Raw genomic sequence first — 16,024 nt, 5'->3', positions numbered from 1 at the left:
CCGGCCACTATCCATGGCTGCACGCGAGCAACAGCTTCGCCGCCGGCTGCGTCCGCCGCGGCCCGGCGTTGCCCGGCCGTCCGCCCGGCTTTGTCTCCGTCGCTCGGCCACTCGAGACGCCGCCGTGCCGCCTCCATTTGCCAGCCCGACCTCCCCTTTCCCCCTGTTTTCTTTCCGGCGCCTTCCTGTTTCGAGCTCCCGGCTTCGTCGCCGCCGCGTGCCGCCGTTCCGGCCGCCGCCGCTCCGCCTCTGCCACCTAGCCTCTCCCCTCAACCACCTTCGCCGCCCTGCTACCCCCTTGGCTGCGACCACCGCCCTTCCCCTGATTTTTTTCTTCCTCCCCGATGCCTCCCTGTTTTTCTCTTCCCCGGCGCCACTTCGTCCAGCAGCCGCGCACCGCCTTTCCGGCCGCCGCCGCTGCTCCGTCCGCCACCACCCAGCCCCGGCGACCTTGCTCAGCCACTTGCATCCGCCGTGCTCGCCGGAACAGCTCAACCGCGCCCTTGTCGTCGCCGTTGGCCGATCGTGGCCGAGCAGCCCAAGCCGTGGCCGAGCTCGCCCAGGCCACTTGGCACCTCGCCCGTTCGGCCGGCGCCTTGCTCGTCCCGGCTCGGCCGTGCGTCCCGGGCACGCCGATCGGCCACCGCGCCCGCACGCCAGGCACGCCGATCGGCCACCGTGCCAGTGTTGGCCGGTCAGCGCGCCCGTTGGCCCGCGCCTAGTTCGGTACTGTTCACCCGGGCCATTTTAGGCCCGAGCCGATTTTCTCCGGGCCAAAACCAAGTAAGTGACTTTCTAAACCCTATTTAGTACTTCGGGTATTTTATAACTTGTCTCCGGTTTAGAACGGTTAGAGCGTGATTTAATTTAATTATATTATGATATAATTGTGCTAATTGGATTGGATAAAATAATGTGCATGATTTGGGTGATCGTACGTGGCCGACTTGAACGTCGGGTTTGTGGATTGACGTGGCGAATTGTGAATTGGATTGAGATGTGAATATGGATGGTTTAATGCAAATGGCGTGAAATTGATTGAATTGAATGGCGTGTGCATGCCTGTCGATTATAAGCCCGGATTGATCGGAGGGCTACGGACTTGGGACGTGTTGACGGCGGTCCGTGTGAAGGCATGAATGGCCGGTGTGCCAAATGGATGCGGGCTTGAGACGTGTTGACGGTGGCCCGTTAGAGGTGTGTTGGACCGGGACGTATTTACGTCGGTCATTGGAAATTGAGCCCGGATTGATCGGAGGGCTACGGACTTGGGACGTGTTGACGGCGGTCCGTGTGAAAGCATGAATGGCCGGTGTGCCAAGTGGGCCTGAGGCGCAGTGGCGCGGGCAGTGAGAATGGACCTGAGGCGCAGTGGCGCGGGTCGTGAGAAAGATGTTCGGCCACGCATGCGATTTGAGTGTGATTGAAATGTCTGGTTGAGTGTGACTGAATTGGCTGGTTGAGTGTGATTGAATTGGCTGGTTGAGCGTGTGATTGAATTGGCTGGTTGAATGTGTGGTCGAATTAGTAAGATGAATTGCGTGCAAGTGTGGTTGGCGTTTGAGCAATTGCGATGTGCTATTTAGTTACTATTACTGCATTACCATGTTATGACTAACGTGCAGTGTTAGCATGGGTTCGATGGTGAGGTAAGTATAAGGATGCGATTTAATTTTATATGTTATGGGGTAGATTGCATGTACGACTTGTCTGGGTACGCATTGGCCTATGTGGGGTATAGGGGGTTGCTTATTGAGACTCGTTCTCACGGTTATTATATAACCATTTTTAGATCTGCGACAGTGATTGATTGGAGACGCCACCAGGGTATCTCGGGAGTGGAGGACGGGTCAAGTTGCCCCATATTTTTGTGTGCCCCTCTTTTGTAAAGTGAAGTAGGATATCCAAACCACTACTCCGTTTTGATGTTGTGTATTTGGAATTATTGTTTTGTGCTATCCCTTCGTCATATTTTATTGTCCGGGTTGTTTTATTTCGCTTCCGCTTGCGTAGTTCGTTTGGGTCGGCGACGCGTCCTGGGACGTCGCGTTCAATGATCGACCATCGAGGGGTGATCGCGCGCTCGTAGGGTGCGGGGCGTGACAGTTGGCCGGCCAGCGCGCCCGTTGGCCCGCGCCCATGCCTAGTCCAGCACTGTTCACCCGGGCCATTTTAGGCCTGAGCCGATTTTTTCCGGGCCAAAACCAAGTAAGTGACCTCCTATTCCTTATTTAGGACTATGGGTATTTTTAGACTTGTTTAGGATGTGCTTGGTACCGGGTTAGGAATTAAATTAGGCGTGGGCTAATTTGACTGATTGTGCTCAATTTGTGAATTATTGTGGCGGTAATTGTGTGGCTAATTTAGTGATTGACTAAGATAAATAGCATGACTGAATTGTCGTGGCGCTTGTGGGTGAATTGGATTAATTGAATATGTTGACTTGAATGTCGGAATCGTGAGGTTGTGATTTGAAATTGTGATGATTGTGGGTGCATATTTGTGGCTATTGTGGTGAGTCAATGATTGGCTTATCGTGGCGGTTGTGAGTGGAATTGATAGCTGAATGTGACCGACTTGAAGGTCGGGTTGGTGGAATATTGTGGTGAGCATGCCTTGAGTTTGATTGGTACAACTTGTGAGAATTTCGAATTGTGTTGTGGTGCATGTGCATGAGATAAGCCCGGATTGATCGGAGGGCTACGGACTTGGGACGTGTTGACGGCGGTCCGTGTGAAGGCATGAATGGCTGGTGTGCCAAATGGATGCGGGCTTGAGACGTGTTGACGGTGGCCCATTAAAGGTGTGTTGGACCGGGACGTGTTTACGTCGGTCATTAGAATTGAGCCAGGATTGATCGGAGGGCTACGGACTTGGGACGTGTTGACGGCAGTCCGTACGAAAGCATGAATGGCCGGTGTGCCAAGTGGGCCTGAGGCGCAGTGGCGCGGGCAGTGAGAATGGACCTGAGGCGCAGTGGCGCGGGTCGTGAGAAAGATGTTCGGTCACGCATGCGAATTGAGTGTGATTGAATTGGCTGGTTGAATTAGTTGGATTGATTGAGTGTAAGTGTGGTTGGTGTTTGAGCGATTGTGATGTGTTATTTAATTACTATTATTGTATTATCACGTTATGACTAACGTGTAGAGTTAGCATGGGCTTGATGACGAGGTAAGTACAATGATGCGAATTTTATATGTTATGGGGTAGATTGCATGTACGACTTGTCTGGGTACGCATTGGCCTATGTGGGGGTATAGGGGGTTGCTTATTGAGACTCGTTCTCACGGTTATTATATAACCATTTCAGATCCGCGACCATGAGTGATTGAAGACGCTGCAAGGGTATCTCGGAGATCGAGGACGGGTTGAGTATCCGGTATTTTGAGTTCCCCTTTTTGTAGAGGAGTTAAGTTTGTGAACTATTGTCTCTTTTAAGGAATGTGGTTCTGTTGTTGTGGCCTAGCTTGGGATTGTCTTTTTGTGAGCGTCGTATGTATCTGCCAAGAGTAGGAATTACAGTTACTGTTTCATGCTACTGCTACCCCTTGTCCTTATTATTTGTCTGGGTTGTTTCTATTTGTTTCCGCACATGCCTAATCTCTGATGTTTGGGTTGGGTCGGCGACGTGCCTGGGACGTCGCATTTAATGATCGACCATCGAGGGGTGTCGCGAGCCCGTTAGGGTTCGGGGCGTGACATTCTCCCTCAAAATCTAGAAAACTGTGCCCGGCTAGAATGATTTACAAAATGAAAGTTGACTTTAGTTCGAAAGAGTCTTTGTTTTTAGTTCTTCCTCTGCGGGTGCTTATTCATTAATTGCTAATGTGTCGACTAGTAGTGGTAAGCGATGACGAAACCAAAGGGGATGGCCATTTCCCTCTTGGCCATTAGGTGCTTCACACAATTTTTAGTTTTTATTTGTCCGTGGCTATTGGGATTATGCCTCAATTTTTAGTTTTCTCTGCACACTCGTCTCAGGATCTCAAATAACCACCTTACTCTGCTCGATTCAACAAATCGGAAAAGATTGTAAGCAAATTAGCGTCATAACTGAATAAGTAGATCACCAAATCAATAAGTAATTCATCGCCTCAACTAGAGATTGGACACGTTGCTATAAAAAACTACGTGAATGTCTTGGAATAATGCATTCTATATAGCTAATCACTAGAGGTGAGAAAATGGATGACGAACCCATTTTGTAATTCAGATTCAATGACCCGGTAATAATATGGGTTACCTGACTGTGATGAAAGGGGTTTAGATAGGTCTAAAACAATTAAAGCCCAATCAGATAGAGATGCTGTTCCCAGTGTTCTATTGAAATTGATAAGTATTAAAGGATATTGGTAGGAGACACGGTATATATCTTATTTTATCTTATAACTCATATAATCATATTCATCTAATTCGGTATGTGACATGACACACATGCCAGAATTTATGATGTGGTGCCACATGGCTATGACATTGTGCGGCATTGATTTATATTAATATACTATATTGACAATGATATTATTAGTATATATTATTGTTGTTTAATCACCATAATGTATGCTTATACCGATTACTATGGAAATGGATTTTTGGAAATCCAATGCGATTAGACCGAATGCAAGTTGCTTTGTAACATACATTTCGTTAGACCAAATGCAAAGCCCCTCACAATTTTGCAGATAAAATAGTCAGTTTGATAATTTCATGATCCTTGACACGCGTTAGTAACATAATTTCTTAGCATAAGTGATCGCTGATAATACAATATTTCAGTAGTGAAATGAAGATTATCCATTTGATACTACAATATTTTTGGAAATTCTTGTTATTGATTATATTCAACAAAATACCTTTTCTGATGGAAAATATGCTAACACAAGAAAAGGAAAGCTCAACGGTGCAACCACGGAACTAACGCTCGTACGTATTTATCTATCTTGGCCACTTGTCTGACTTATACCATAGCGGCACTTGTCTTTTGTTTTGGTTTTATTTCTTTTCATTGCTTCTGCATCGTAACTTGCTAAGCTATTTTATTCTTCACTGGACAGGTATCGCCTCGGATTTTCTGCTGCATTGGAATTATCACGCACGAAGACAACGACCGTAAGCGCTTGGATAGTGTTCCCGGTCAATGAATTACTAATTTATATCTGGCCTGACAAAGTTTGAATTATTGGTTGCGATTCTGGTTGCCAGCTGGTTCGATTATGTAATTCAAACCAATAAAGAGACAATGGGCAACCACAAGGCATTTCGTGTTTCCTGAGAGGCATTCTGGTTTTTCTTCTCCGGCAGCCTTGAAAGCAAAAATCAAGGGCAGAGTCAGGGCAAAGACGAGATGCATCGTCCCATTTTTGGGCATTCTTTTGCCGTGCTCGTGGCACCCATCCTTCTCTCCGTGCTCGCGTTCAAATTTCTCAATAAGAAGAAAGCTGGCGTGCGTGGAAATGCAAAAGATGCTGAATCTGGCGCATCCGGTTCGTCAATTGCGCCGCCGACGGAAGCTAGTTCCAGTGGATCTAGTTCGTTCACCGCACCAACTAGAAATCACTATGAGGTATTCTTGAGTTTTAGAGGACTAGATATTCGAAAAGGCTTCATCGATCACCTTTACAATGGGCTCATTGATGCTGGAATTCATGCTTTCAAAGACGATAATGAGCTTCGCCAAGGCGAGAAGATCGGACCAGATCTTTTGGCAGCCATCAAGAACAGTAAGATCCTAATCCCCATTCTCTCTGTAAATTATGGTGAGAGCAGTTGGTGCCTAGATGAACTGGTTCAAATAATGGAGTGCAAAAATAATAGCACGGGGCATATAGTGTTGCCCATATTCTACAAAGTGAAAGTAGCTCACGTGCGACATCAAATCGGGAGTTTTGGAAAGACATTTCGGGAGCGTGAAAGCCGTTTGCGCGAGAGGGGCTTCGACCCTACGATTTTGGAGAAGTGGAAGCAAGCACTCACTGAAGTCAGTTCCTTGAAAGGATTGAACGCTGATGGGTAAAAGTTTTCACCAAAACATTCTCTACCTTCTTTTAGTTTGTGTCGATGTTTACTGGTTGTTCTGGATACTACCTGCTTCATTTTCTTTCTATTAGTTTTTTCAGTAAAGGAAAAGCAGTAAGATGTTGCTAGCAGTGAGATCTTGCGATGCATGGTTTTCATAAGTTATTCTTTTCAAGAATTACTATAATGATATTGACCAATCTAATTGTAGAATTTATTGTTATGATCCCATTCGCTTGAATAATATAAGATTTTTTTCATTGAGTTATTACTCTTATGTCCATAGATTTTGTAGCATCGTGCCTTTTTTTTTTTTTTTCATGTTTGTAGTGTAAGCTACATTAATCTCCATCACAAACTTTTCTATTTACATATTTATCTGAGATTGATAGTACATCTTATTGGTGGTTCCTGTTTAAAGCTCATGACATCATATAACGTGCATGTTGATTGACAAAGCCATAATTCTTTTTCTTCGCAAGTTATATTTATTAAATTATTAACATCGTCAATTAATTGCTATTAAAAAAATTACAAATGAAATATTTCATTGGTTATATATGATGATTGCAAATATAAAGAAGGAAAAAAAGATTTTCTTTATTATATATTTGTCTTAATAATGTTCAATGCATTTTCCTGTCTTCGACCAATAATTTCTATCTCATACACCCGCATAAGTTGAAGAATGTTCTTCTTATGGGGAAAAATCATTCTTCTACTTCCCCATAAATCAATATTAGATCAATTATAGTCAAAGAATATAGATACTTAAAAGGAAAATAAAATACAACCTATTATCATCCCATGGCTCCAAGAAAATTGATAAGAACACGAATCTGGAATGATACTAAATTCACAACAAGAGTAGAAACTTGCGACCACATAGAATTGCACAAGCATAGAGAAATTCCCTCAATTATATTTAGGTAGTTCATAATATAACATTCTGAACGACTTTTAAGACTTAAATTCCTCTTGCGTTAAAAGTTATAATCTATTTATTAATTGATGGCTAAACTCTCATATTGGGTCGACTTATTGGGTTTTGCTATTCAAATGCTATAGAAAGTTTTTAATGACACGTCCACATCATCCCTAATAACTTTAACAATCAATAACTTTAAAATTTAATTCAGATCCATAATTCATGTAATATTCAATATTCATTAGCGATACCCTCAGGTTTCTTCTGGCTCAATAGATTATACCATAGCAAAAATGGAATGTCAGCATGCTTGAAGCAACCACCATCACTTTCCACTTTTAATCTTAGCATATAAGATTATATATGGAGGTGTGACAAATAGATTCTTAAAGTTTTTTTATCCTCAAATTTATGGATTACAGTGTTCTCATTAGATTGGCAATATAAAATTACTATTTCCATGTATTTGAACTCTTGTTGCATTTAACAGGTATGAAGGAGAATTGGTGAAATCGGTTGTCCGAAAAGTCTTGAACGAGTTGAAGAAAGAGTTTCAGTTGGTTATTTCTGAGAATCTGGTCGGAATCGATAGACATATCGAGAAGGTTATGGAATTTGTCAATAACAATTCTCGTGCCACCCTATTTGTGGGCATCCACGGAATGGGAGGTATTGGTAAGACAACTCTTGCTAAAACCATCTACAATAAGCTCTCCAACAAATTTGAGCATCGTAGCTTCATTGCTGATATTAGGGAATCATGTAAGCGCAATGGCCTTGAATACTTGCAAAATCAATTAATCTCTGATATATTGAAGCATAGCAATCAAGTTTCTAATAGGGATGAGGGGATTAGGTTTATCTCATCCAAGTTTGAAGGTAAGAAAGTCATAATTCTTCTTGACGATGTGGATGATGATGATCAGTTGATGGCTTTGGCTGGAAATCACAATTGGTTTTCTTCGGGAAGTATAATCATTATTACCACCAGAAACAAGAGTATTCTTGACAATGCCGAGGTGGACTGCAACTATGAACTTGAGGAAATGGATAAGGATATATCTTCGATTTTGTTTAGTAGACATGCATTTAGAAAGGATATTCCTCCAAGTGAATTTGAGGTCCTCACTCGTGATGTTGTATCCGCCACCGGAGGGCTTCCCTTATCTTTGGAGGTTTTGGGTTCATTTCTACGCGATAAAAAGCCAAACATATGGAGAGATACGATAAAAAAATTAAGAAAGGTCCCTCATAAGAAAGTGCAAGAAAAGCTAAAAATAAGCTATGATGCACTAGAGTATGGACAACAACAAATATTTTTGGATATTGCTTGTTTTTTCATTGGCACTGATGGGAGAATTGCATCTTACATGTGGGACACTTGTGACTTCTTTCCAAATGAGGGAATTGAAGTATTGAGATTGATGTCATTAATAAAAGTTGGAGATGGTCATGAGCTCAGAATGCATGACCAATTGAGAGATCTTGGTAGAGATATCGTTTGCAAGGAAAACGAGAGAGAGCCTCAATACCGTAGCAGGTTATGGGATACCGACGAAGTTATGAAAGTGCTAAAGAGAAATAAGGTAACCGTGTCTCTTCTTTTGCTCCCTTAGTCCATTATTTACTATCAGAGTGATGTTGGTCCTCTACTTAGTGCTTGCGCTCGAGTGAACAGAGGACCTAGTAATATTATTTCCCTCGTGTCATTTCATTGACGTTATTAGATAGTAAGAGGTCGCTCTTTCTTAGTAAGTATTGCAGCTTATCAGAGATTTTTCCTAAACAAGCATTATCTCCAAGAATGGGTACTTTCAAATTTACTAGATACTTATAGGGGTATTCTATCTTGAAAAAATTTGTATTTCTCTAATTGACTCTGTTACCTCCTTGACACATGCAATGACTAACTTGAATATGCTACCGTGAAAAATAGCTACTGAGGATATTGTAATCATAGAATTCTAATCTCTCGGTGTTAGAATTAATATAACAGGAGAAACCATGCCCGTATTTTTCATGAAATTTCAATCATTATACCATATTTGAGAATGGAAGGGATACTTATTTCGTGTAATATTAGGTTAGAAGTTCCTTTTACCAAAATTTACATGATAGAACAGCAATATAAATATAGATACGTATAACTTTGAGCGTACTTCATGCATTGACCATTAAAAAGAGAATTGTTTTATTTTTTCCCCATAAAATGTCCCAGAGATAATAACTCTAAAATTCTGTTTTGTGCAAAATGAAGTATGTGATTGTATCGTATTTTTGAAATTAATCATAGTTTTGACTCTATTACTTTGAATCCATCATTTGGTTTGACTCAAAGTTGTTGCTCGAAAGAGTAGCACTTGTTTGCACTTTCAACGTGCAACCTATTTTAAATCTCAAGAGCCGTATCATATGCTATCATTTTCAAAGCCAAGATGTCTTTCGTATTACATCCTAACATAAACTAAACCAACCAACAGAAAAATGAGTATGCTGTATATTTATATCTATAAAAACTGGTATTACTATCTTTTACAACTAAAAAGGTAAATTGATCGATGTAATTAGCTCAGTATTTTTGTTGGGTTCATTTTCCTTCTTCATTCATGGTACTATCATTAGTTGAAATGAAAGTGGTTTTGATAAAACTGAAACAAGATCTTCTTTTAAGATTATTCCTACATTTAATCAAAATATCTAAAGTAATTCTCATAATATGTTATCTTAAAACTCAGTCAACTTTGATAAAATAACCGATGTGAAGTGCGAAGCATGGAGAAGAGCACAAGGACGACGAAGAAAATAAACAGAAATGAAAAGACATAAAGCCTAATTGAAACACATTCATAACTTGCTCCTCAAATATTAGTGAGTATACAGCCAAACAAAAATAAGCACAACCTTTTGCACCTAGGAAAACAATAACACAACCATACAAAATACAAAAAAAGAAAAGAAAATAAGACCAATCTTATGTATGCGGGGTGAAAATAGCGCAATTTTTCAAACTTCCCAGAGAAAAGATCAACCTTTTCACTCGTGAGACAAAAATGCCACCCGTCACAATTTCCACATTTTCTCACCCTAAATTACCATGTGTCATCCTACATGGTTCATTGTGCTGACGTGCACAATGAGCCATGTTAATCATGACCACAAATGACCTTTTTTTCTTTACAAAATGGTAGAAATTTGGCAATCGGTTTTTGTGTTGGTTGACATGACTCACCGTATACGTTAGCACGGTGAGTTATGTAAGATAAAAAGATCAAATTAATCGTTAGAGGGAGTAATAGAATATTTATATATTAAATCATACATTCATTTAATAATTTAAATTTTTATAACTACTCTTCTCTTGGATTCCTTTTAAGGTATTGAGATCTAATTCCTTGTCGACGAATTATATGATCTATTGGTCGTCTTTCAATTATTGTTGGAATATTTGATGGAGGAAAAATTGGTTAAAAAAGGGAATGATGTGGCAAGGGAAGGAAGAAATGATAAGGGTTTGAAGCAATCATTTTTAGGAGAATATTTTTTTTAAATCGTTCATTTTCCGGGAAACGAACAAAGCCATAGATTATATTTTACCAATTGTATAACGATATATCAATATTTATAAGCATTACGAACCTTGGTTGAAATAACGGTATGACGAGGCACAACCCTCTGTGGTATGGTGTCAAGTCATCCCATTTGCTGTCACTCGATCTTGCTTAAGTCAATTCAAGTGGCTGCAGTGGCATAAGGCCAGATTAGTATCCATGAAATCAAATACAACATTGTGAAGTACAAAGAGAAATTTTCTTGTTGAGAGAAACTAACATGGATTTGACAATTCTTGAATTTTCCGTGTTACTTCTTAACTTATGGAAAAGTGATTTTTCTTGGTGAAAGCTTGTTGCATATTTGATTCACAGGAAAAGCTATTATATTTCAAATCCATCCTGATGAAGCAATTATTCATTCGTTTGATTCAAAAATAGATTAGAAATAGCTAAGGGGACCAAGGAATTAATAGCTATTTCATGTGGCCGAGAACAGCTTCAATTTTCATAATTCAGAAATGATAATGAATTCAATTTAAAATTAATCAAAGTCATTAAATGAGGACAGTTACTATAAATAAAAATCACATTTGATGTTTATATAACTACTATCACAAGTTTAGCTACTTTTATTAATCGTAAGTAGCACTGTCATGTAATATGTACGAAATTTATACATAAGATAAAATGAAAAAGAAAAGGACTTCAAAAGATTAAATTCTCTTTGAGAAGTTTGTTTTCCCCAATTGTCAAAATTATTCTGATAACTATGTCCCTACGTGATTGTTGTTCATTTGGATATCTATTATGAAAATTACAGAGAGAATTTTATTTCTCTTAAAATTGATCAAATCAACTTTGATTCTGCACATTGTAATTTAATTAAATCCCGTGCATTGCATGTGCCTAATAACTTGTATAGTACTGAAGCTACATCACTGGAAAGAAGAGGATTTACAAGTAGTAAAGTTTTACCCTCAATGAGCCATTAGATCAAAGGGTAAAAGTACGTTAATAATATATACAAGATACTATAAACTGTACAAAATAAAATAAAACTAAAAGAAAGAGCACATCATAATACTTTTTAAGATCCAAGTACTCATGGCCAAATTTCAAAATCGAAGTTGACATCCTTCACTTCATTACGACTTTATATATATTGTTTACAGACCAAAAAAGGAAATCATATCTTCACTTTGCTAGTCTCTTAAAGACATGGATGCATGTTAATAGCACTGTGAACAAATGATTCTACATTACTTTTGTTGGATATAAATAGCATTAATGAACATTAATTCTTATTTCTAGGGAACCGAAAAGATTGAGGCCATTTATCTTAGCTTCGACGCAACAGCTGGCCTAGGTGGCAATATACATGCAGACGAACAATTCAAGAATTTAAGGAGACTAAGGTTCCTTCATGTGAGCGGGGCACATTTTAGTGGAGATTTTAAGAACTCAATTGAGGAGCTAAGATGGCTTCAATGGCGCAATTGTCCCCTTACTTTCGAAGCAAAGAATTTTTATGTAAAGGAATTAGTTGCACTCGAATTGTCAGGAAGCTTGATTTCAAATAAATGGCAAGGATGGAGCTACGTCATGGTAAGTTGATAGAACAAAGACTTTTCTTCTTCTTCTTTTTTGCTTTCTATTGAATCATAATCACTTTGGGTTATTCTATCCTTTATCAGATGGCAAAGAAGCTAAAATTTCTTGACCTTACATCTTGTGGATCTTTAGAAGAAACTTTCTTCCTCTCAGCTTTTAAGAATTTAGAGGTTCTGATACTTGAAAATTGTTCAAGACTGGAGCAAATTGACTCTTCTATTGGAGACATGGAGAGCCTGGTACGCTTGGACTTGGCGAGATGCGAGATGCTGAAGGAGCTGCCAAATGGCATAGGAGCTTTGCAGAATCTAGAAATTCTGAATATAAGTGGCACCAGGATAAAAGAATTACCAGACGGCATAGGAGCTTTAAAGAATCTAGAAATTCTGAATATTAGTAGCACAGAGATAAGAGAAATATCAGAGAGAATAGGAGCTTTGCAGAATCTAGAAATTCTGAATATGAGTAGCACCGAGATAAAAGAATTACCAGACAGCATAGGAGATTTGAAGAATCTAGAAATTTTGGATATTGGTGGCACCGGAATGAAAGAATTACCCAATGGTATTGGAAGGCTGAAAAAGCTCCGAAAGTTAAATACTTGGCAGTGTAGGGAACTCCAATCACTGCCGGTTCTTCCTTCGAGCTTAATATACTTGAATGTCACCTGTCAAAGTCTCAAATTATCGTCACTTTTTCACATAACCAATCTCAAGGAACTAGATCTTTTTTACTGCGGAGTTCTCGATTGCACCTCAGAGCTTCCATCATCACTATCAGAGCTTTCAGAATGCTCCCAACTAGCAGATGTTGAAGAATTGGATTTGCAAAAATCCCTAAACACTCCTTTTAAGTTGGAAATATTGAAAATCCATGGCGGCAAGTTTAGGGAAATACTAGACGTTTCACAATTAAACCATCTAAGGAACTTGTTTGTCGCATCTTGCACTAACATACTTGAAGTCCGAGGTCTCGACAGATTGAAATATTTGGAAAGCTTGGACATCTTTGATTGCACTTCAATTGAAAGGTTGGACCTTTCAAAATCTGAGAGTATAAAAAAGTTACGTTTTGAAATTTGCAAAAGCTTGGTTGAAATTCAAGGTCTCCACATGTTGGAGTTGTTGGAAGAGCTATCTATCAAAAAGTGTGTTTCAATTGAGAGGCTGGACCTTCCAAAATCCGAAGGTCTGAAGATAGTCAATGCTCAATATTGCGAAAACTTGGTTGAAATTCAAGGTCTCGGTAGGTTGGAGTCCTTGGAAGAGATAAAGATCTATGGGTGCGCTTCAATACAGAGGCTGGACCTTTCAGAATCCAAGGGTTTGAAGAAGTTATCTGTTGGATGTTGCAAAAACTTACTCGAAATTGAAGGTCTCGATGAGTTGGGGTTCTTGAAAGAGTCAAATATGTTTCGGTGCACTTCCTTTGGAAGGTTACCAGATTTATGTCGCTTTGACAACTTGCATAAGTTGGCAATCAACTGTAGTGACAACCTTCATGTTATTCAGAGCCTCGAGAAATTCCCATCCTGGACAAGTTTATGGATTGAGGATTGCAAGTCCTTCGCAAAATTCCCAAACTTGTCAAATATTCATAATTTAAGGGGATTGTTCCTATCAAATTGTCATGAACTTAGGGAGATCCCAGGGCTTGAGAAGTCAAAATCTCTAGAATATATTACTATCTCAGGATGTTCTTCAATCGAGATCTTACCTGATTTGTCATCATGTACCAACTTGAGGAGTCTGGTTGTGCAAAATTGCGAGAAACTGACTGAGCTTCGAGGGCTGGAGAAATTGGAGCAACTGGGGGTATTGGACATTTCTGGATGCAAGTCACTCAAAACAATACCAGAATTATCTAGAACACATATTTTTCGAAATTACGAGAGGGGGGGATTTGCCCCATATGATCCAAGGACAGAATTGCAATCGGGATGAGTCAGAATAGTTGAGATGATCCATATTTCCTGAAAAAGGTACATAAAGCAGGTAAGCTACCTTTTCTCTTTTGAGATCTATTACCCAATTTTCATTTGTATTTACTTTTTGCAATTTCTTTTAAGATTTATTACCTTTTCATTGTGTATCCTGGTTAACAGTGACATTTTTTTCTTACTTGAATTCAAGGAATCCGCGGGGAAATGTTCGTGGAAGTTAATGTGTGCTTTTGCGAAATGTTTTTGCTCATCATGCCAGTAATGGAAATAGATCAAAAGGCCTTCTGAGTGCATCATTTGTCATTAGCCTTTGGGTAAGATTCTTCATCCTCTGCAGAGAAATAAAGATTCTCCGCGTTCGATAGATTCTGGAGTGCTGGAATTACTGAGTAAAAACTGAAGTATACGGGCATTTGACATGCCAAAGGTAATCGTATCATGAAATGCTAAATGAAGGACCCTGTATGGAGGTTCTTCTGATGTGAGGTTTTAGTTTTCTCTATGCTCACTAAGCAGTTCATGATTTGCATGTTTCAAAGGTACGCTTAAGAATGAATTTATGGTGCAAAAGGAACATATTGAGAGTGCATCCCTTAGTAAATTAGTATGCATACACTACTTACTTCGGATAAAATTTTTCCAACAATTGTGTTCCATGCATTTTATCTCACAGAATTGTCTGCATAAGCTAATTAAGGTAATTGTATCAGTTGAGAGGCGCTAAATGCAACTTCTCCTAGCGGCTTGGTCGTGAACAAACTAGGAAACAGGCCAGAAGCAAAACCATTTTGTATTATTTGGATCAATCAAGAAAATAGCAACTCGAATTATGCTGACTATGGATCCATGTTCATTTGCTTTGAATCCGGGATACACCTAATAATCCAAGGCAAATAAAAGATTAGGCCAAAGAATACTTCTTAATGTTTGTAGAGTTAGTAATGCCTTATGTCATTTACCAGATTTGAGTCAAGAAAATAATCAAGATGGTAGACATGAACGAGAATGTCTTTTGACATAATCGGCTGCACTGTGAAATGATCCCTTATATTATGGATAAGCTATTATTAGTGCATTTACTTGCTGAAAAAAAACACACAGGAGGCATTTTCATAAGTTTCCTGACGAAAATTTCCTTTATCCTATATGCCATTTGAAAACTGTCTTGCGTACATTTTGATACGTGAATAGCACATAATGTTAAGGGAAAAAATCATACTATATATCCCACAAAAGAAGCAACTTAAGTTGAATTCACTGTACAACTTGATCAAAGCTTCTGTTATTGATGATGTTAGATGTCTATCAGTTGGATTGAAAGAGCTGAAAAACAAAATTAATATTGAGTTTGACAAACGTTGGGGTATTATTAGTAGTTTGCTGATGTTAGTTGCTAGATTGATTACATTTTGTTCACTGGCAGGATTTGGTTATTATTCGACCAGTTGTGATGTAAATGCTGAAATATCCAAAGGAGCTTTCGAAAGGCACTTCCAAAAGGAAACAAAGTCATCCAAAAATCAGGAGCTCGAAGTTTCTTAGACTTCTCTGAAGTTGACAATGCATCCTTGGAAAGGTGAAGGATGTTCGCCTATTTTTATCCCACATTGTCCTGATTACGATCAACGAAAGCGTCGTAGAGCTGAAACTATCCGTTAAGAGGCTTTTGAAATACTGAAAGTCTAGCCAATTGGTTTGATATAGGCTCAATAATTTGGACGATTGTATTTCGATTTGGTACAATATTCAGCACCTCCATGGAGGTCTTTTGGAGTCCTTATTTAAAGAGAGTTCTTTGTGATTCAGGTTTGGATCTTCATGCTAAAGTGGAATCTATTCGATGTTTGGCTGCTAAACTTTGTTGGGTTAATAATGAACTTAGAGGTTCTTACTTTGGGAAGCTGCTGTCGGAGTAGGCTTGGAATGGTTGTATCACCACTGCAGTTGGAAGTCTTGGAATCAAAGTTTGCGAGGTTAAGA

The 16,024-nt window shown here is 39.5% G+C and overlaps 1 protein-coding gene across 1 annotated transcript in view; it reads left to right on the top strand.

Annotated features, from left to right (window-relative positions):
• Nucleotides 1–5,265: 5,265 nt before the first annotated feature.
• The window catches only part of LOC115662506 (disease resistance protein RUN1-like), a gene marked incomplete at its 3' end in the record, with an annotated part of 44,001 nt that continues 33,242 nt past the window's right edge, over nucleotides 5,266–16,024 (top strand). Inside the window, exons 1-3 of the mRNA XM_056318761.1 lie at nucleotides 5,266–6,006; nucleotides 7,431–8,237; nucleotides 10,430–10,449. Of these exons, the coding sequence (XP_056174736.1) occupies nucleotides 5,342–6,006; nucleotides 7,431–8,237; nucleotides 10,430–10,449 (1,492 nt within the window). The remainder of the gene's footprint in view (nucleotides 6,007–7,430; nucleotides 8,238–10,429; nucleotides 10,450–16,024) is intronic.

This window comes from Syzygium oleosum, unplaced genomic scaffold (genome assembly GCF_021117445.2).
Source record: "Syzygium oleosum isolate NSW1041296 unplaced genomic scaffold, Sole_v2.1 Sole_v2.16, whole genome shotgun sequence".
Classification (NCBI taxonomy): Eukaryota; Viridiplantae; Streptophyta; class Magnoliopsida; order Myrtales; family Myrtaceae; genus Syzygium; species Syzygium oleosum.
Note: the sequence above shows the minus strand (reverse complement) of the source record. Positions and strands in the feature narration are given on the sequence as shown.